The sequence below is a fragment of the Pseudoliparis swirei genome, chromosome 18 (genome assembly GCF_029220125.1).
Source record: "Pseudoliparis swirei isolate HS2019 ecotype Mariana Trench chromosome 18, NWPU_hadal_v1, whole genome shotgun sequence".
Lineage (NCBI taxonomy): Eukaryota > Metazoa > Chordata > Actinopteri > Perciformes > Liparidae > Pseudoliparis > Pseudoliparis swirei.
Genome location: NC_079405.1, coordinates 22392844 through 22415072, shown reverse-complemented (window position 1 = coordinate 22415072; position 22229 = coordinate 22392844). Strand labels below are relative to the sequence as shown.

At 42.7% G+C, this 22229-nt stretch overlaps 1 protein-coding gene across 1 annotated transcript in view; it reads left to right on the top strand.

Annotated features, from left to right (window-relative positions):
• Nucleotides 1-22229, top strand: part of epha8 (eph receptor A8) — a 97944-nt gene that overhangs the window by 55914 nt on the left and 19801 nt on the right. Inside the window, exons 7-8 of the mRNA XM_056436813.1 lie at nucleotides 17513-17668; nucleotides 18337-18756. Of these exons, the coding sequence (XP_056292788.1) occupies nucleotides 17513-17668; nucleotides 18337-18756 (576 nt within the window). The remainder of the gene's footprint in view (nucleotides 1-17512; nucleotides 17669-18336; nucleotides 18757-22229) is intronic.

Sequence of the window (22229 nt, the reverse complement as noted above, 5' to 3'; positions counted from 1 at the left end):
GATTTCAGTCCGACTAAGCCAGTTATTCGAATGCATGTAAACACGGTCAGTAAGAAGTCTCCAATCGAGTCATTTCTCCAAAGGGAGTTTTTTCCGTGTCTGGCTGCGTTCGACTGCCGTGTTCCCAGATCTCAGCAATCAAAACAATGTAATCATAAGCGACACAAGCGACGGCCAAGACCATGGAGAAAAACACCACCCACGAGTCTTTAAATGAGCTGGAATGATTATTTCTTTTCACGCATCACGCGGGACACAGCGCAGTCAGCTGCAGGGCCCGACTAATTGGTAATGGAAACGTCTCAATAAGCCTAATTAGGATATTCCACTTTGCTGCAGTTAACTCTGCGCGGACACAAACACACACACACGAGCGGTTATCATCCACGGAGCGACGTTGATCTCATCATCGGATGCGGGGATCCGAACGTTCCAAAAGTACGACGGCCTCAAGCTGTGCGTCGGAAAACATGCGTGTTAATGCGGAAATGTGTGTGTGTGTGTCTAAATGCGCGAGTGTCGTTAAATGTATAAGCGGTGTACATCTGTTTGTTAAGAGTGTGTGCGGTGGCATTTTGTTGTTGCTGTGCCAAGACTAATTAGTCTTTCTGTGTGTCCGGACGGTCCTCATTGGTGGACGGCCGAGGGGTTTTGATTGGTCAGTGTGCAGAGGAGAGGAGAGGAGGAAAGGGGAGAGGAAAAGAGAGGCGGAAAGGAGGTGAGAATAAGAAAGGCGGAAGGGAGGTGAGAAGAAAGGAGAGGGAGGAAGGGAAGCAAAGAGAGGTGCAGAGGAGAGGAGACCGTGAAGGGAGTGTGTGTGTGTGTGTGTGTGTGTGTGTGTGTGAGCGCAAGGGAGAGCGAGAGCGAGCGATAAGAGAATGAATCATATCTCAGGCAGACAGAGCACTGTTGTGTCACTCAAACCTCCCCCCAATCTTTGTTGTGATTGGCCGAGGCCCTATCTCCACAGCAGGTGCAACGGGCTACACGTCGGTACACAAAGCAACTTTGCCGACACGCACGCGTACATGCACGCCCACGTCACCAGCCGCGCAAAGACACACAAATCCTCTTATGTTCAGCCTCATACGAATGCTTAATTTAGGAGTAAAAAAAAAAAAACATGCACATGGGCGGCGGCCCGAGAGAGCCGCCGGGCAAACTCTTGATTGAGTATGTGCCACCCTTGGCCCCGCGGTAGCCACCCGTGTCCCAGTCCGGTGTCTAGGAGCTATTAGCGCTGACAGTAAAGAGACAGGCAACATGATAGCGGATCACTGGGAGGCTGGCAGCCTCCGTCTGAGGGGACTGCGGGACTTCTTCAAATGATTTCCTGCCCCGACTTCTTGTCGAGTTAAAGTGATGTGTGCACGGGGCGCTGTCATTTACTTCTCCCTCCTCCAGGCCTCCACTGAAGGGAAAGCAGTTTGTATGGATGCTTGAATGTATATGCGTGTGTGTGTGTGTGTGTGATGAATTGCAATGATGTTAGCATTTAAAAATAGGGGGGAACAAGTGGCGACATCGTCAGCAGGGGGACTGAAATTCCCTCTTCCGTCAACGTCAGACGATTCCTTGGATAAATCAAACTGAGACTATAGAAATACTGAAAGTTTGTTTGATGTCATTTGACTAGAGTGGGCTCTAATGCAATGTGGTAAGATGTCAGTTGTATCAAATTAAATGCTTCATCTTGGAAACGATAGACGCAGGTTATCGGAGCCAACCAGTGTGACTCGACCGTGTTCTACGACGTGCATTCTCTCTACTGGCCAGCAGGGGCGACTCCTCTGGTTACATAAATAAGTCTGATTGTATAGAAGTCTATGTAACCTCTCTTGATTTATTACCTCAGTAAACATTGTAAACATGAGAGTGTATGGTCTTAATATCTAGTTTCAAGTCTTCTTCAATACAGCATGATGTTGATTGAGTACATTATGGTCCATTTAGAGTCACGTAGACCATAAAGCAGAGTGCCGTCTAAACCACCGCTTCATCTCTAACATCACTTTAACAAGAGTGCACTTTAACAAGTGGCGTATTCGTTTGGCAGTATTCTCAGACGTGTATTCATTTGCACATTTGGTGCTCTGGGGAGTATTTACAGCAGCAGAGCGATGTATGTGGGACTGTGTGTGTTCATCCTAATGAATGGAACAACTTGTTTTTAACAGGTTTCTTCGACTGGAGCTGTGTGAGGAACATTTATCAGGTTCCATTGACAATACTTGCCAAAAAGCTTGATCTTAGGTAACGAAAAGTCAAAGATTCTTACTTTCAGATGATCATACACGAGTAATTATACACTAATAATATATGCCATTAATAGACCCCACTTGCCCTTAAAGAATAACATCAACTGGAATAATAGGGGTTTGTTGCTGCTGTATCCTCCCCTCATCATTGCAGTTAATGCATTTCTTTCTTTCGTTTCCACTTGGCACAGTTGGTCATCCATTAATCCAATGTTGGAAGGACACTTGAAAAAAACTTTTTTTTTGTTTCACTGTACTATACTATTCACACATGTTTAGGTTTTGAGGGAATTGTAGCACTTTCTTTTTTTTATCAAACTATGAATTCCTCTTCTGAACATTTCTTCCTGCAATCTGTCAATAGCTATTGGAAAGCGAAACATGGAGTTTATTACTGCATTATTCACATCGCAGCGATGACGTCTTATTCCGGGACACAGAGTTTGTCTCTGAGCTGGCATGGGGGTTAGAAATGAAAAGATTGAGTAAAATCACCACAGTAGTTTCGGGTGTTGCAGAAGTCATTCCTCCTTCTGACCTCAACAAACAAACAAAAGACCCAGAGCAGTGAAAAACCTTCTCAATTACAGATATCACAGGTTAATCAGAACATTGAGGGTGTTGTTGAAAAGCTCAGATTGAGCTTCTTTTTTTTCTCTTTTCTTCTGGATCGGAGTTTCAAAGTTGTTCCGTCTGTCCTTCCCTAATCCGAATGTGGACTCCCACCTCGTTATGCGAGCTGCTTGATGAATCCGAGATGACTTGCACCTTGTTGTGAATGTTAAGTGCCGTTTCTTCTTCTTCTTTTCTTTTCTTGTTTTTTCCCCATCCTTCTGAGACAGATATGTTGTGACTGGAGACCCCGGCTGTGACCATATTAGCACAACGGGACTCCTGCCTCTGAGGAACCGCCCCCCTGCACACTTTGTCCTTTTCAAATGTATATATAATCTAAAGATCCTGAAAAAAACAGTTGATTAATTTCCCCTCCGATGCACCGCAGCAATCACTAATGTTGGCGAAAAAAAGGATAAAGTTCAGCCTCCCCCACCCCCGCTGCCTCTCCCCACGCCTTTCCCCTCTCGCTTCCATTTCCGACACACGCGCTTCACTCTGATCTCCACAATCCGCCGCTAATGCGCCTTTCAGTGTGCCCGCCGGTTTTTTTTTTATAGCTACCCTTCCCCTCGACCCCCCGCCATCCCACGCCCCAGACCCCATCCGCTGCCTCCATCAGACACAGTTTAATGGTGACAGCCGTTCAATCGGATAATTAACATCCGTTTAACGCTCATTACCCGGGATGTATTTGTCTCGTTTGATTTGTAATTACCAGGCGTTTTTCACAGGGAAAACACTGCAGTAATGTTTCCTTTGTGACGGCTTCATTGATGGAATTGATTTGAACCCAGCAGGGAGGCCAACATGGAGGAAAGGAGAGGCAAGGAATGCATATGGACTGGAGATACTGACGCCATACGTGCTATTTGTCTTTGTCTCTCTGTCAGCGTTCTTCAGAAAACTGACAGCTAGAGACAAATCAGTTATAATGAATTCATGGTACAGATTCCTCCGAGTTACGCACAAATGAAAAGAAAACTCGTTCACATGTACTGTGCATAAAAAAAGTATATTCCACAACTGTTAAAGTCCAGCTCGAATTGCATGTTTTTTCTACACAGCATACAGATGTGAACTAATTAATTTTCAAAGCATAAATAAGCAAAATGGTTGAACATTATATTTGTTGGACTTTTTCTCTTTTCGTTGTACACATATTCATTTTAAAGCATCACATTTTACACTCATATGCATTAAAACTGCATTCATTGATAGTTGTAAGCCACTTGGGGGCAGTGCAAAACATACGCGGACGACACCACCCTCATTGGGCTCATCTCTGGGGGGGACGAGTCCGCTTACAGGTGGGAGATTGATCATCGGGTGACCTGGTGTGGGCAGAACAACCTGGAGCTAAATGCTCTGAAGACAGTGGAGATGGTCGTAGACTTCAGAAGGAACCCAGCCCCACCCACCCCCATCACCCTGAGGGACTCCCCAGTCGACACTGCAGAGTCCTTCCGCTTCCTGGGCACCATCATCTCCCAGGACCTCGAGTGGGAGCTGAACATCAGCTCCCTCACCAAAAGAGCTCAACAGAGGATGTACTTTCTGCGGCAGCTGAAGAAGTTCAACCTGCCAAAGACAATGATGGTGCACTTCTACACCAGCATCATGGAGTCCATCCTCTCCTCCTGCATCACCATCTGGTACGCTGCTGCCACTGCCAGTGACAAAGGCAGACTGCAGCGTGTCATCCGTTCTGCCGAGAAGGTGATTGGCTGCAATCTGCCATCTCTACAGGACCTGTTCGCCTCTAGGACCCTGAGGCGGGCGGGTAAGATTGTGGCCGATCCCTCCCACCCGGGTCACAAACTCTTTGAGGTCCTTCCCTCCGGCAGGAGGCTGCGGTCCATCAGGACCAAAACCTCACGCCACAAAACCAGCTTCTTCCCGGCTGCCGTTGGCCTCATGAACAAGGCCCGGACCCCCACATGACGTGGTCACTTATCCCGCCCCCACACCTCAAGCCTGTGTTATGCACACACTACTTTGCACACTGAACATTGCACATGCACTTTTGCACTCCTGCCCTGCTTTTTGTATTGTAGTACTTATTGTGTTTGTATGTTTTATGTTCACTGTATGCACCTATACACCAGAACAAATTCCAGGTAGGTGTAAACCTACTTGGCAATAAATACAATTCTGATTCTGATAAACACGCCATTGACTTCATCTTAGTTGATTTAGCGAACGTGATAGCAAACACAGGCTTATATAGACTTCGAGCAGACATACAATTTACTTTTACTTTGAGTTGTGCGTCTGTCCACCTGATAAATATTAGTCACACATTAACTCCCCTATTTAGTTTAGTTTTGCTCTCAAACAACTCCTGACATAATTGTAGCTAGCTAGCCGTTAGCTTTGCCCAGGCTTTGGTGCTGGGCAGGGAAAATAGAGTGAGCTTGGCTTTCTGCGACAACAGCGTTTTGCTGCTAATAGGTGAAAATAAACATAAGAGGATACCATTCCTGGCAGTAAAACCAAGGCGATTCGCTAAAAGGTGCTAACGTGTCTCATAGAGCTGCGGGATGCACATGGTGTGCTAATTTCAATTCAATTCAATTCAGTTTATTTGTATAGCCCAATTTCACAAATTACAAATTTGTCTCGGAGTGCTTTACAATCTGTACACATAGACATCCCTGCCCCAAAACCTCACATCGGACCAGGAAAAACTCCCAAATAACCCTTCAGGGGGGAAAAAAGGGAAGAAACCTGGAGGAGAGCAACAGAGGAGGATCCCTCTCCAGGATGGACAGATGCAATAGATGTAATGTGTACAGAAGGACAGATTTAGAGTTAAAATACATTCAATGAATATGACAGTGTATGAATAGTTCATAGTAGGCATATTCCACGATGGAGACCTCCACGATCCATCAGGCAGATGGCGGTGGGGAGGAGGAGGCGGAGTCTCAACAGTGGGCGGAGTCTCAACAGGACAGTGGCGTAGTCATGAGCAGGAATTCCACGACCCAGACGATCCATCAGGCAGATAGGATCTATGTCGTCTCATAGGGTCCGATGACCCCATGAGACGTGAAGTCAAAAGGACTCCGGGGAGAAAGCAGAGTTAGTAACGTGTGATTGAGAGATGAAAATTCATCCTTAAGGAGAGAAAAAGAGGAGATAGGTACTCAGTGCATCCTAAAACGTCCCCGGCAGCTATAAGCCTATAGCAGCATATCAAGGGGCTGGACCAGGGCAAACCTGATTCAGCCATAACTATAAGCTCTGTCTAAGAGGAAGGTGTTAAGTCTACTCTTATACGACGTGACTGTGACTGCCTCCCGGACTGAAATTGGAAGCTGGTTACATAAAGAGGAGCTTGATAACTAAAGGCTCTGGCTCCCATTCTACTTTTTAAGACTCTAGGAACTACAAGTAGTCCCGCATTTAGTGAGCGTAGCTCTCTAGTGGGGCAATATGGTACTACAAGCTCCTTAAGATATGATGGAGCATCACCAATCAAGACTTTGTAGGTTAAGAGAAGAATTTTAAAAGTGATTCTTGATTTTACTGGGAGCCAGTGCAGAGCAGCTAGTGCAGGAGTGATGTGATCTCTTTTCTTAGTTTTAGTGAGAACACGAGCTGCAGCATTCTGGATCAACTGGAGGGACCTAAGAGATTTATTAGAGCAGCCTGATAATAAGGAGTTTCAGTAATCCAGTCTCGAAGTAACGAACGTGAACCAATCTTTCTGCATCTTTTTGAGACAAGATGTGCCTGATTTTTGAAATATTACGTAGATGAAAGAATGCAGTCCTTGAGATTTGCTTTACGTGGGAGTTAAAGGACAAGTCCCGATCAAAGATAACGCCAAGATTCTTTACAGTGGTGTTGGATGCCAGGGCAATGCCATCTACAGAATCCACATCACCAGATAATTGATCTCTGAGGTGCTCAGGGCCGATTAAAATTACTTCGGTTTTGTCTGAGTTTAACATCAAGAAGTTGCAGGTCATCCATGTTTTATGTCTTTAAGACATGCTTGAATTTTACAGAGTTGGTTGCTCTCCTCTGGTTTTATCGATAAATATAGTTGAGTATCATCTGCATAACAATGAAAGTTTATGGAGTGTTTCCTGATAATATTGCCCAAAGGAAGCATGTATAAGGTAAATAAAATTGGTCCAAGCACAGAACCTTGTGGAACTCCGTGATTAACGTTGGTGGTTATCGAGGCGTCATCGTTTACAAATACAAATTGAGATCGATCTGATAAATAGGATTTAAACCAAATTAGTGCCGTGCCTGAAATGCCAATCGACTGCTCCAGTCTCTGTAATAGGATGTCATGGTCAATGGTGTCGAATGCAGCACTAAGGTCTAACAAGACCAGTACAGAGAGGAGTCCTTTATCTGCTGCCATTAGGTCATTTGTAATTTTCACCAGTGCCGTCTCGGTGCTGTGGTGTTTTCTAAATCCTGATTGAAATTTCTCAAATAAACTATTATGATGTAGAAAGTCGCACAACTGATTTGCGACCACTTTCTCAAGGATCTTGGAGAGGAAGGGGAGGTTAGAGATCGGTCTGTAGTTAGCCAACACCTCTGGATCCAGAGTGGGCTTCTTCTTAATAACTAAGGATGGGTTAAATGCAGAGAACTAATTTCCCCTTGGGGATTAATAAAAGTGTATATTCTTATTCTTAATAACAGCCACCTTGAAGGAGTGTGGTACGTGGCCTGTTAGACTAATGAATCCATTGTCAATGTAAAAACAAAAAGAGATGAGTGTAGCTGTAGGTAATGCCACCATTCTATTAGTGACGCAACACAAATAGTCTCAGACTTTTAACTGAATTGAAAGTGACCAGCTAATGGAATTGTGCCTGTTCGCATAGTAGCTAGTAAGCCGTAACATTAGCACAATGAACGGTTTAAAAAGTCCCTGCAAACCTCAACATTGTTAATCCTTTCAAATGCTGCAGTGCTTATTCTTCAACATGCTTGATCAGAAACGCTGTCTGTCATTGACTTGTAAACGTAAGCAACATTTATTTAACTTTACACCTCGGTGCCCCTTTATTGACAATTAGGCTTAACTTTAACACATATATTTTACTATAGGCAGTTGGACTTTATGTAGAGAAATACTGAGAAGGCAACAGAATCTCTCAGTAAGGTCAGATGGTTTTAAAATGTGCTGTGATTATATTGCCAGGGGAAACCCAGGTTGACTGTGGAAACAAACAAATGCTCTTTCATTCTAACGGTTTAAAATTTGCCATTTTTCCCCAGTAGATTTTCTTTCAGTTTCAGTTTGTTCTTTGCCGTGAGGCAGCCTACTGTGGCTTTTATTTCAGTGGTTGGTCTTGTTCCCACTTTACCATTTAATAAATGTGTCATATTCTCTGCTGATACGTTTTGTTTATTTATATAGAAAGAACATAAAAAATGAGCTTTGAGCTTATTTTTGTTGGGCTCAGAGGACAACATAGAAAGTCACTGCAATCATCTATCAGCTTATCCTCCTTATAGGATCCTTAACAAGTCCCATCCATTCTACCCCCACGGTCATTGATCACCACAATTAAAAAGCCACACGTTTGTCGAGAGTGTAAAGTGGGCTGAGGCAGTGCAGGCAATCCAGCTGTTAGTATCTGGATTTTGCGATGTAGCGTTGGAGACGATGTGGATGGCGAGTGTCCCACTTCCACAGTTGATCTTGCCGACACGTTCATCCATCACTCAGACAGCTTAGGCGGCTCGTTAGTGGCTTCACGGCACTCCCCGGGGAACCGGAATAGGAGGCGTCGGCTCGCTTTGCTGCCGGCTTTCGGAGCGCGCTCGATTCTTTGCGAGGTCTGGGACATCGGGACTTGATGTGTTCCCGAAGCACACAGAACTTTTAAATCTGCTCTCGTTGACGGATATGTTTAAAGAAAACATTTGTGTCACTTGCTGTCCTAATATCCCAGTTTAGTTGTTTTTCCAGGAAGAATTGGTGACATACTGCAGCTGAAATAGCCACCATGGACAGACAAAGAACTTCAGATAGTGTCTCTGTTGTGTTTGACATGCAGGTTTGTGGTTCTCAAGTCTAATCTTGAGTCCTGTCTCAAGATATAATTCTATTATCTCGTACTTTGCCACTGGTCTCACCTATTCTTTTTTCCGGTTCCACACAGACAAAATTAAAATACAAAATATCACATGCACTGTTTTGCATAATTATTACAGAGCCACTATCCTCAGGATTTATGTCCCCCCTGGACTCATCTGCACCTCATTGCACCAACGTTGTTTTATTGACTGTGACCACAATCCTTTCATAAACTTTAGAAAACCGGTCATCAGTTTGTTTTCGTTTATAAAATAGAGCAGCATCGTCAACGCCAACATGAAAAAAAGTCCACTGTCCAGTCACAGATTGGGACGGACCCATGGGTGGGGCTTATCATCGCTGACACAAGCTAATGGCAGCTGGTGAGGAAATGCATACATATGAAATGTAACATAGAACAATGTGTATTTTTATTTAATTACTCACCGCGTGTTGCCTTGAATCCACGAAGAACGGGAACTTTTCAACAACCACAACCCCATTAAAGAGTTTCATTATTATTTGATTTATTTTAATGAAGAAATGTATTCACAGTTTTCCTTTTCATTGGGGATTTCTAGATTGTCTTGAAGCAGAGTGTGCTCAGAGCTAGCACTGCTTCCACCAGCCAAACCCAGGTTGCACCGAAGACCCGCCCCCACCACCCCTCAGTCTCCGCATGCCTGGGACTATGATGTGACCCCCTGGCCCTCTTTTTTAAATATTATTCTCCAACGTATTTATTTACCCACTTATACAGGGAATAAATCAAGGTCAGCACACAACGCAGCACGCCACTATTAAGATTCATTGTAATGCAAATTCTCCTGTAGCGAGCGCACGACATTGACAGGTGCTGACACGCCGGGGCAACATGCAAACGGCACACGTGAACACACACGGGAAAACACGCTCGTTTACCAACTTACAGATTCTGCAAACACTTTCCCTCAACCGGTGCGACTTTCTCTTTTTCTACATCACTTGTCTGAAAAGTCCTCTGCTCACCAGTTTCATGAACATTATCGTACAGTAAAATCAAACACCTACACTAAAGTATGATTCATAATAGATAGATAGATGGATACTTTATTAATCCCGAGGGAAATTTAGGTCATCCAGTAGCTTATACACTTAACTTAACTCACAAGCATACATACACAAATCACAGTAGAATCACAGTAGAAAAACAATACACATAGGGAGAACATGTTCACAGGGAGTAGGGTGTATACAGATATTACAGTGTGCAAAGTGATATAAATAGTACAGTCTGTGCAATGGGCTAGTATAGCCAGTAAAAAGAGTAAAAAGATGGACAGTGGGATGGAAAAATAAAGAGCTGAGAAGAGGAGGGGAGACTGAGGTAGACTCATGCAGAGAAGTCCATCTCTAATATTAGGAAACAAGTTTTGTCACGGTCCAAGGACCTTACCGTGTTAATATTAGTGACACAGAGATGCAGGGGTTTTGTAGACACAGCAACTCAAGGTCTCAAAAAAAGTGGTTTAAAAATTAATTAATAGCACTCAATTGCTGAGAACACACCACATGCATATTTTCCAGACTTAAAAAGCAATATCCCTGCTGAAGCCAAAACCTAAAACTTAATGATAGATAGATATATACTTTATTAATCCCCAAGGGGAAATTTGTCGAAACAGTAGCAGCACCAATAAACCAAACACACAAGAATATAATAATAATAATATATATATACTAAATGAACATCATGCTGTATTAAAGAAGACTTGAAACTAAAGCTTGAGACCATGAACTCGTGTTTGCAATGTTTACTAAGGGAATAAATCAAGCGAGTCATTTTCACATCTATACAATCTGACTTATTTTTGCCACCGGACGAGTCGCCCCCTGCCGGTCGGGATGGAGATAATGCGAGTTTACAAGCTCTCTTTCTACTCCCTCCCAGAAGATCATGACAAGGTTACTGTACTGTAGGGCCTAACAGAGCCAATGCGGTAATCCGAGCACTTTCAAAGCTTCGGTTTAGTTTGTGCTGGAAGGAAAGCGCTCACTTCCTGTTTTGTGCCTTAAAGCAAGAAGACAGCTTCCCTCTCGTGGATGAAAGTATAGATCCTGATCATCTGTCCTTTAATTTTTCTAAATGTCTCCAATAATGATGCGTTGTATTGACATTCAATGCTACAGACATTGCTTTTGAGGACATATTATAAAATATGTAACATGAAGACAGTTCTTCGTCGACAGTTTAACTTGTTAGGTAACCGCCCAGGAGCCATTAGCTGCCCTGTTCCCATTGATCACTTTGCTTCTTGCAGGGGTCGGCCTCTTTACTCATCTTCCACTGACGATGATGGTGATGATGCATTTTAAATCACATCTTAATATTTCCCTCCATCCAGAGCACCGAGCGAGCATCAGAAGTGAAGTGAAAGGTTATCACCGCTGGTCTCGACACAGACCGCCTTCCCCCCTTGCCTTTGAGGATTCACCTGCGTGCTGATAAATTCATGTTGTGTGCATGCGGTTACTGCTTCACACACGCGGCGTGTGCATCATCATAACCCGTTGCATGTGTGTGTAGAACTCCCGGTGAATCTGTCAGGGGCTTCCAAATCGCTCCGTCTGCCTCTCCCCTTGATGAACGAGCCGCTCCGATGTTTATCGTGACCGGCGTCTCAACGCCAGGACTTCACAAAAGGAAAAGAAAAAAAGCATCCAGGGATGGAGGGATTAACGGGATAAAGAGGGTGGGAGAGAGAAAACAGTCCGGGGTAAATATTGCCAACATAAAATAGTTTATGTCTCCTGTTAGTTGGGGCCCAGACAGTGACAGGAGAGCGCGCCAGTGGAAGGTCACGCAAATCAATTAAAGGCTCAATATTCCTGCTACTTAATGTCGCTCACATTTACACTTATTTCACAATTGGTTGGCAGTAGTAGATGCCAAAAGATTTAGCACGAGGAGCTGCAGATACAATACTAAATAATCATCTGGCATTATAAAGAAAAGAATAATAAAAAGGGCCATTTTAAGATGCCATCCAGACATGTGAAAATAATCGGCATCAAATTATTTTTTTCCCCAATTGCAGGTTTTCAATTAATAATGTTCTCATTGGGATTAAACAATCTTCAAGTGGAAATGAAAAATAGGAAAATATCTCCCCCACTGCACCACTGAGATTTTCTGTTGCACTCATTTATAATCATTTATGGAAGCCAAAAGAAAAAACCTAATTGATTTTGTACAAAGACTGTCGAATTTAAAAGTAGAAATCAATTTCATTCAAATCATGTTCAGCCGTCACTGGATTAGAAAACAGGGTTTCCCAGAATCTGAAAACATCTAGAAGTACAATTTGGAATAGAAATAGAAACTGCCGTTATTCTTTGGTTCTCCTGTCATTGTTTCCGGTTTTATTTTGTTACTCACCTCTCCTCTTGTTTTATATCACTTCAATTCCTGCCTTCATGTCTTTTTGTCGGCACTTTTGATAGCTTGCCCAAATACTGATTAGTTTCACCCTCATTAACCCTGCAGTCGACCCGACCTCCTGATCACATGTTCTCACTCCCCCTAAATTAGTCTCTCTCTGCAAATACCAGTCTGGGTCCTTTTTTTAACATCTTCATTATGTGGTTGACGTTTTGCTGCCTGCCTATTCACACAGGATTAGTATTAACTCAGGACCTCTAATAATTTGACATAATTGCTGAGGTTGTCTGTGATCTTAATCCCCAATCCTGTGCAGATCTGCCTTGTATAGATTTGTCAAATACTGCAAATTACTTGCAATATTTTGTCAAACACATAAACTTAAAAAGGAAGTAAAATGTACTTAATAATACATACAATTTCTATAGCACTTTTCATAGTTCTCAAAGATGCTTAATATTGGAAATTTGCACTGGCGACCTGTACAGGGTGTCCCCTGCCTTCGCCCAATGTCAGATGGGTACGGCTCCAGCGCTCCGCAACCCTAATGAGGATAAGCGGTATGGATAATGGATGGACGGATTGGAAATTTGCAATGCGGAAGTGTCTTAAAGCTTGTATTCTCTCTACTGACCATCAGGGGGCAACTATTGACTATTCTCTCTTGATTCATCCCTCAGTAAACATTGTAAATTAACCTGTACTTGTAAAGCGCTTTTCTCGTCTTCCGACCTCTCAAAGCGTTTTCACATTCACACACTGATGGGAGGGGCGACGGTTCCACCTGCACATCGGCTGTAACTAACATTCAAACACCATAGGCACAACGACGGGAGCAAATTTGGGGTTAAGTGTCTTGCCCAAGGACTCATCGACATGATCTAGTGGAGACGGGGATCGAAATGCCGATCCTGCTCACCACTGTCCCGCAGTCATAAACATGAGTTTATTGTCTCAATCTCTAGTGTCAAGTCTTCTTCAATACAGCATGATGTTCATTTGAGTAAATGATGGTCCCTTTAGTTTCAAATAGACTATACAGCAGAGTATGCTTTAAGGCGGGATTACTGTGATTGACAGCAGTCTGACTAGCAGCTACCAGAGACATATACGCCGTCTCTACGTCACTCCTCCGTATTCTAAATATGCTAACCTCCGTTTAACGCTCGTAAAAAAACGTCATGACGATGGCCGTAATCCAAGATTGCGACGGTAAAAACCAGTGATTGACGAGTCGATGACGACGCCCACTTCTTATATGCAGTCTATAGCAGGGGTGCTCACACTTTTTCAGCATGCGAGCTACTTATAAAATGACCAAGTCAAAATGATCTATCGCGATCGATTGGTAGATCGCGATCGACGTACTGAGCACCCCTGGTATCAATCTGCAGCTCTGATTTGGGGTCATATTTGTTTTGCAAGGTGTGACGGCTCTCGGGCCATCACCCGTGGGTTTCCCCCAAAAGCACCAAGGATTACCAGACCACAACGACGAGGTTCCGTTCGGTATCATATTTTATTTGTACCACACAACACACAGCAGCCCGCAAAACCTCTGCTCACTCCCCTGCTCCACTCTCACCTGAGAGCTTTTATGAGGGCGGCCTCGGCTGCTGACTGATTGCCAATCACCAGCAGCCGAGGCCAAATTGGAGACAGCTGCCACACAAGGTTTTCCATTTTCTCCGCCACCTTTCGGATAACGTGTCAAAGTCCCGATGAAGTTTTGAAGACAGTGATGATGAATAATTAAGCGGGGAAGGGAAATTTACTTTAGCCTCATCATAATAATTCCATGTTTGATATTTTGACAATTTCTACATTGTCGAAAAATAAGAAACCACGGTTACACAAAATACATGTTATTCAGCTTTTAAAAAGTTACACACACACACACTGTGTATTCATATATGACTTTACCTGCAAACAAGCTTCTATAAATACTGTATGTGATACATTAAAGATAATATATTTGCGTGATACGAGGCTAGCAATGGGGTTAATGTTGATGTCAGAAAAATATCAGAAAAAGGAACACGTTATATTTCTTTCTGTTTATTGTGCCGACACGAGAGCTAACGCTGTCAACAGTGCATCAGGGGTTGTATTGCATGGAGGGAGCTTTCCATTAAGACCGTGGCTACTTGCATTCAGCATGTCGACTTGCTGTTGACGTCCCAGGATAAACATCTAGCGCTGTCAGGCCTCTGAATCTACCTTTTTTTAGAATGAATTTGAAGTGTCGTAGCTCAAATGTGACTACAAACGCCGCAGGTCCCTTTTGGTTCGTAAACATGTCAACATGATGTTTATGAATAAACTCCAGAGTTTTTTTGTTTTTCTACCTGAGCTCAGAATTAAACTGTAAACTGGTAAATAATGTTCTGCAAGCAGGACAGTGTCTTTTTGTGTCTTCTGTATTTCCAGGAAACACACATACATTTAACTTTTAGGTTTGCTTGGTTAAGTTTACAAAAGTACTTGGTTAGGCTCAATCAAAGATTTCGTTTTTTTTGTATGTGTCTTACGTGAAATAACAACAACAAAAAAGGAAGTTAATGTTGTTTCACACGGGAAACAGAAAAAGCGTTCTCCATCCTCTCTTTCTAACGGTTGTCCTCAGTCTTTATACTACGTCAGATGTTATGAACATATAATCAGGATACGGAGGGACTTTGTTCTCTCATTGAAATATAAAAAAATAAATAATCATTCGTCTGAAACAACAGAGCATGTGATCTCAGATGAAAAGTCAAAATTAAATGTTTTTGAACATCAACAGCCGAATATGTAAACAGCCTTTAAGGATCGACCCATATAAAATAAAGAGCTTACTTAAGAAGAAAAAAACACATTTCTAAATGGGTAAAATAATTATTTACATGGAACCTGAACCATGATGGGGTCATGTCAATATATACTGAATATTGTTGTGTATAAAATGGCGTTTGCAGAGCAGTTGAACGCAGTAGCTGATGAAAGAGGGAACAGAATCTTCACACACGGTCTCAGCCCATCAATGCGGTTTTATATCTGTCAGCTTGTTTTGACTCCTATTTGTCACAAACAAAAGCTGCTGCAGGGCTCTTTGACCACAGGAAGTCAGGAGAGGCGTGAAGCACAGAGAAAGCTGCCGCTTGGGATGTTTTTTTCTGTCTTAATTAATTAGGATCGTGCTGAGACATTGAGCTTTTCCATGGCGACCCTGTCCACGTAAGAATAGTGATGGCGGTCCAGCGCTCACTTGTCTTTCTGTAAAAGAAAAGAAATATTGAAAAAATTACATTTCAGGGTCACTATTATGAATTTGGCTTGCCTCAGTTTGCACAGAAGGCTATTCCCCCCCCCCCCCCCGCCCCACCCACAGCATCTCATAAAAAAGAAAGTCTTGTTTGCTGGGTTTATTTACATTTTTGGAGGCAAACAATTGTCGGTTTTATTCATCCACATTGTTTTATTTTTCTCCCTTTTCTTTTCCATTTCAATATATATGTCTGTCAAATCTTCATTCTGCATAAAGAGAGCTCGGAGAGGGCAGCATGCAGGCTCGGTGTTACAGCATGCAGATAACTTTTTGTATGAGAACCCACCAGGGACAAACTTAACCAACTATTAGGATATAAAAATGATTAAATGATGTTACAATTCTAACTCATTTACAAATGACCCCCGTATTACTTAACACATATGCGACTCACCTACTAAGAACTGTGACTTCAATTTCAGAAGAAAATAAATGTACCTGACAAAGAAATGTCACTGGTTATGTTTCAGATAATTAAGATAGAATACATTTTCTATTTAATTATCCAGCATCATATTTAAAGTGAAAGCTCCACGCTGAACAGACATTGAGTAAATTAAAGTACATTGTGTTGACAATACCTCTCTTTCTTGGGAGAAAGTCCTGCATTGATAGTTTTAATTCAGACATATTTTTTAGTACTTCTTCTGCCATTGCCGATACCAACATTCCCATTTCGAAAAATATTGAAAAGTAAATCAAAACCGCGCTCGCCTGGGGGCCCTAACATCGGTGAAATACGCGTAACGGATGTCCAAATGGCCGTAGTCGTTGCTTTCTTTGCACCGAGATTATAAAGCCAAAAATGTTATGAACAATTAGCTTCAAATTAAATGGCTGTGAAAAACTCGGCCGATATAATTAAACACCATAACGCATGATATCATCAGAAATCTAATCACATGGTTGTATAACACATCCAGTGTGTGTGTGTGTGTGTGTGTGTGTGTGTGTGTGTGTGTGTGTGTTTTCTCCGCTCAGCCATGGTGAATTTGTCCATGTGTTTTCTCATCAAGCATCGAGAACGGTTTTGTTCCTATTAAAACGGATCCATGCAAAAATGTCTCCCGTCAGAAGCCCAGAATAAATTTTTAACGAGTCGCTTTGTTATAATTTCACTCATGTTGGTTATCCAATTTCATGGTTCTTTCAAGCACCTTTTGAAGTCTAAGCACCTACAATGTCCCTCTGTGAACTTTAACAAGAGAAAGGTTCGGAAGACACTGCAAACTAACACTCAGCATTCTGGGGGAGCATAAATTAGGAAGCGCCAACGTGAGCGCTGCCGGCGTCTGCTGCTGCTGCTTTCTGAGCCTGTGCGAGCTTTTACCGCTGCCCCATTTACCAAGGCAGAAGCCTATTAACCGCCTGGAAAGAGAATATATTTATCAGAGCGGCCCCTCCATTATTAATCAGTGCAGAGTTAAAAGTGAATATGTATCAGAGGAGCTGAATAAGGTCGAAACACGGTCTGGAAAGGGGGGGGGGGGGGTCTCACCGGGAGTATCAACAGTGCAAAGCCTTTTCAGCCCAAATCTGAGCAGAACGAAAAAAACGACTTTCATCTCCCCTGCTCCGCGGTCTCTACGGTTACAAGGCCTGTAATTATACATAGATTGGGCGAGGGGGGGGAGGGGGGAGAGGGGGGTGTCCTTAAAATGATAACTTTGGAATAGATGACACAGTTGTGAAAAAGTTGCTCAGCACAGCTTCCTGTGACAGGGCCCTGTGATTGGCGCCTTTCTTGCCACACAGTGATTATGGGAGTGCGAAGCCCTTCCTTGCAGAGCTCTCTATTTACTCTATTTGTTCTCTCTCTCTTTCTCTTTCTCTCTCTCTCTCTGCAGCCTGTGAGGTGGGATTCTATAAGCCGGTGGCGGGCAACGGCCTGTGCGGTAAATGTCCTCAACACAGCCACTCGGAGACCCGGGCCGCCCTCTCGTGCCCCTGCGACTCCAACTACTACCGAGCAGCAGACGACCCGGCGGCGGCTTCTTGCTCCCGTAAGCACAAAACACACAGAGCACGAGACCACCTGTTCACACGGGCAAAGACCAAAACGCACACACTCGCAGCTACTACTGAATGCTTTAAAAATCAAACGTACACTACCGTTCAAAAGTTTGGGGTCACGAAGAAATGTCCTTATTTGTCAAAGTAAAGCACTATTTTATCCAATGAAGATAACATTAAATGAATCAGAAATACACTCTATACATTGTTAATGGTGGTAAATGACTATTCTAGGTGGAAATGTCTGGTTTTTAATGAAATATCTACATAGGTGTGTGGAGGCCTGTCTCCAGTGTTCTTATGGTACATTGTGTTATCGCCTTAGAAGACGGAGGGTTAGAAAATCCTTGAAAATCCTTTTTAAGTTAGCACAGCTGAAAACAGTTATGCTGGTTAGAGAAGCTATAAAACTAGCTTTCCTTTGAGCTTGACGTTTGAAGAACAAAATTGATATTTCAAATAAAAATCATTATTTCTAACCTTGTCAATGTCTTGACTATATTTTCTATTCATTTTGCAAATCACTTGATAAATAAAAGTGTACGTTTTCATTTTAAACACGAAATTGTCTGGGTGGGTGAACCCAAACTTTTGAACGGTAGTGTATGTATTTTTTAGCATTTGAATGAACTCATCCTTCCCTCTTTCTTTTCTCCAGGCCCTCCAACAGCTCCGGTCAACGTCATCTCCTCTGTCAATGGGACGTCAGTGAATTTAGAGTGGGAGCGCCCTCTGGATACCGGAGGGCGCAGCGACCTGAAGTACAGCGTGTTGTGTCAGAAATGCTTAGGGGAAGGGAGGCCCTGCCAGGACTGTGCGTCCCCCCCGGGTACCGTCGGTGGCGGGAAGGCAGGCGGAGGGATGAGCGCCGGGATCGGAGGGCTGGTGGAGCGCTTGGGCACGGCAGCGGTTCGATTTGTTCCCCACCAGACGGGGTTGACGGAGCCCTGGGTGACGGTGCTCAACCTGGTGGCTCACACCAACTACTCCTTCCGTCTCCTGGCCATGAACGCGGTGACGCACCTGAGCAACGAGCCGTCGCCTTACGCCTTGGTCAACATCACAACGAACCAGGCAGGTAGGGTTCGGAACAGTGGCAGTTTCTCATCTTGGAGGCTTGAGCTCATGGCACACACCGGCCTCTATGGAACCGAACGACGCTTCACGAACCCTCCTGTTACCTTATGGTCAATTTGACCCCATTCAATGTTTAATGTCGGTGTTCTTTCGGGTCAATTTGACCCCAGGCTGTTTTTCACTGTGTCAAACATATAAGAAATATCAACTTTTTTATATATTTAAAGGGCTATTTAGGTAGTCAACAAACAAACATAAAGTACCTCACACTTAAACTTGGAAAACAATATTAATTCTAATAATTTTCTGGAGGTTTTAATTGCTGGGGTCAAATTAACCCCAAGGGTAAAATATGTCAGGAAATATAAAGGTAACAGGAGGATTAAAAATGTAATGGGGTCAAATTGACCCTAAGGCAACAGGAGGGTTAAGTGTGTAGCCACTGAAACTCGGTGATGTTATTGTTTCCGCTGTTCCAGGAAATACAGCCGCTGCAGTTTTCAGCACCAGACAAAAGACATCCACATTTATTCGATTAAATTCAGTTTATTTTAAATTGCCCAATATCAGAAATTACGAATTAGCCTCAGAGGGTTTATTTTAGAGGCCAGCTGGTGATTATGTGGAGCATTTAGCAGCTAAAGAGCCATTATATTTTCCTCAGGAGCTGGTGGAAACCAAAAAAAGAGAGTGAATATTATACATTCACGAGGTGGCCAGAAACAAAACTCCAAATGATTAATTATAGTGCTCCATAACTGCTGGGTGTTAAAAAAGAAAAAAAAAGCATATGGCAAATAAGTTTGCCATTATCTACTTCAAAAGTTATTAAATGTTGTGTTTCACTTGTCAAGTGCGTACATACGTTATTCAGTGGCCCTTGGCAGGATTCTATTCCATCGGAGACACAAGAACCGCCCACCTGCTTCTACTACCTTACATCTCAGTTGGCAAGCACGCACGCAGTAGTTTATGTTCATGCTACACAACTTAAAAACTGTGTTTATCGCAGGCATTTCAAAGACAAAACAACGACATCCAGCTCCATAATATGCAACAATAAAGCCAGAATATCACTTCAGGCCCTGACGTCTTGGAGGCCCTTCCCCCCCTTCACAAATACGCCACGGTCACATTAATCCAGCACCCTCTGTCAGTGGACAGCGACAAATAGTAAACGGCGCGTCCTCCCGATCAGTAAATGTGTCGCTGTCCACTGCCAGGGGGTGCTGAATTAATGTTGTTGTTGCATATTGTGATCACTTAGCTTGGTCTTGACTTATTGCTGACATTTTGTCTGATATTGATGTGTTTTTATGTTGTGTTTACTGATCATGAGGGCACTCTGTTTACTATTTGTCGCTGTCCACTGATGGACGGTGCTGAATTCATCTAGCCGTGACATATTGTGAAGGGAAGGAAGGGCCTCTAAAACCAGCTATTTCTGCACAGTTGCAAATTGATATTCACAATGTTTGTATCTAACAACACATTTGGCTTCAATCCATATTTGTTGGCGTTTAGCCTTTCAAAAACAATGTTTTCCTTGCCAGCCCGTGCATTAAGGAGCCATTGTGCTTAGGATTGTATTGATTGTATGTACTTGTTTGAGCCAAACATTTCCAATAACTCGAAAAGTATTGTGATGTCCAAGGCACGCCAAACACATTGTTCAATGAAAAAGGAATCCAAAGACAGGATCTGCTATCGTAACAATTGTATTTTCAAGATAATAGGATTACAGCTGTTGGAGCAGCTGGGCATAGCTACTAAAGTCATGTAATGTTCTGAGATGGGGAACATTTTCTTCCACCAACCCAACCAAGCCACATTGATTAGTAATTTGAAAAAAATGCTTTCAAATAATTGCTGTGCATCATGCAGTTTGTTCTCCACCAAATTGTTGAGCACCCCCACCTCCAAAAAAATAGACAGAGATAGAAGCTAAAGTGTAAAAGTGAAAACATCAGGCAGAAGACGATGATATTAAGGAAGAACACTGTTCCTGAAAAGTCGGTAGGTATTTATTTACTGTTACAATCATTAAAAAAAAAACAGCAAGTGTATACAATCAGTAGGTTTTGAGTTATTATTCTTCACAGTTCTTTCTGCACGTCAACGTTCAGAAAGAACGTTGCAAACATTGATGGCAATTCCCAAAGCTCCACAAATGATTGGGAATCATTGAAAACGTCTCTCCACGAATAACTTCCATCCAACCGTTCTATCTGATCCAGGGTTTCTGCAGGTTTCTGCAAGTTAAAGTAAAAAATGTTTTACAGTAAGACCTTTTCGAGACCGTTATTAACGCAATGTAAGACGTATTTTACGGGCGAGGATGTGAACGAAAGTAGGACTCCCAGATTTACGTGCAAAGTAAATAAATTTATTCACATTCAACATGAACGTGATGATTTCAGAGAACTTTGTGTGTGTGTGTGTGAACTAAGAAACATGAATCTGAGTTCTTCTCCCTTGGTCGTAATCTCCTCCTCAATGTTTCTTGAGCTGGGCTAACTTCTCCTCACTGCGGCCCCTCAGAGTGCTGGACTTTGTTATGAGCTTTACCATCCGACCGCCAGCCTTGCCCTCGGCTTCTTCCCCAAACAGACCTTTCTTTCCTTTTTCTTGCATGAGTCCTCTAGGAAATCCCCATGTAGCCTCTCTCTCTTCCAGCACTGGGCATCAGACTCCAGCTTCTTCCTCTCTTGAGGTGGACATGGTGGCTGGAGCATAAATCAGGAGCTCTTTTGTGAAGAGGAACTTTGGTAACCTCCCCCCCTGGTGTAGAATGACAAACATCACACAAACGCCTCTGTGTCCTCCTGCATGTGGCAAGTCTCCACATCCTTGTTCCCAGAAAAGCCTCTCGCCACAGAAGCCTGTCCACGGGACAAAACGGCACAAAGGTAACCACACAAGAAGATTTCCAGCCTCATTTGTATCGAAGGGAAGGAGGAACTCTGCTCCCACAGAAGGGAAGGGCCTCAAATTGTTGGAGAATGACATCGCCTATAACTAACTATCGCACAATGACGTCTAAAAACCTTGTGTGTAACTTCGTAACCTTGAAAAAGAAAAATATATTGATATATCATTACTTCAACATATAGTGGATATTGTTTGTATTTGTTTGTATTTTTTTATTCAGTCAATCAAATCAAATACAATACAATATTATCCTATATAATATACAAAAGAGAAAGACTGAAAATGTATAGGTAGAAGCAAAAAAATGCTTATAAATTCCTATCCTAAATTGAAATCAAAATAAATCAGAAAATAGAAGAAAATAAAACAACAAAAACAACAATAAACAAAATATATTTATATATACTACCACATACATCTTCCATATTAATACGTTTTTAATTACATTTATAACTCAAGAATTGTTTTATAAATAATTCCTTTGAAAACCAAAAAGGAGTTCACCATTCTTACATCCATTTCAACATTATTCCATAATTGGAC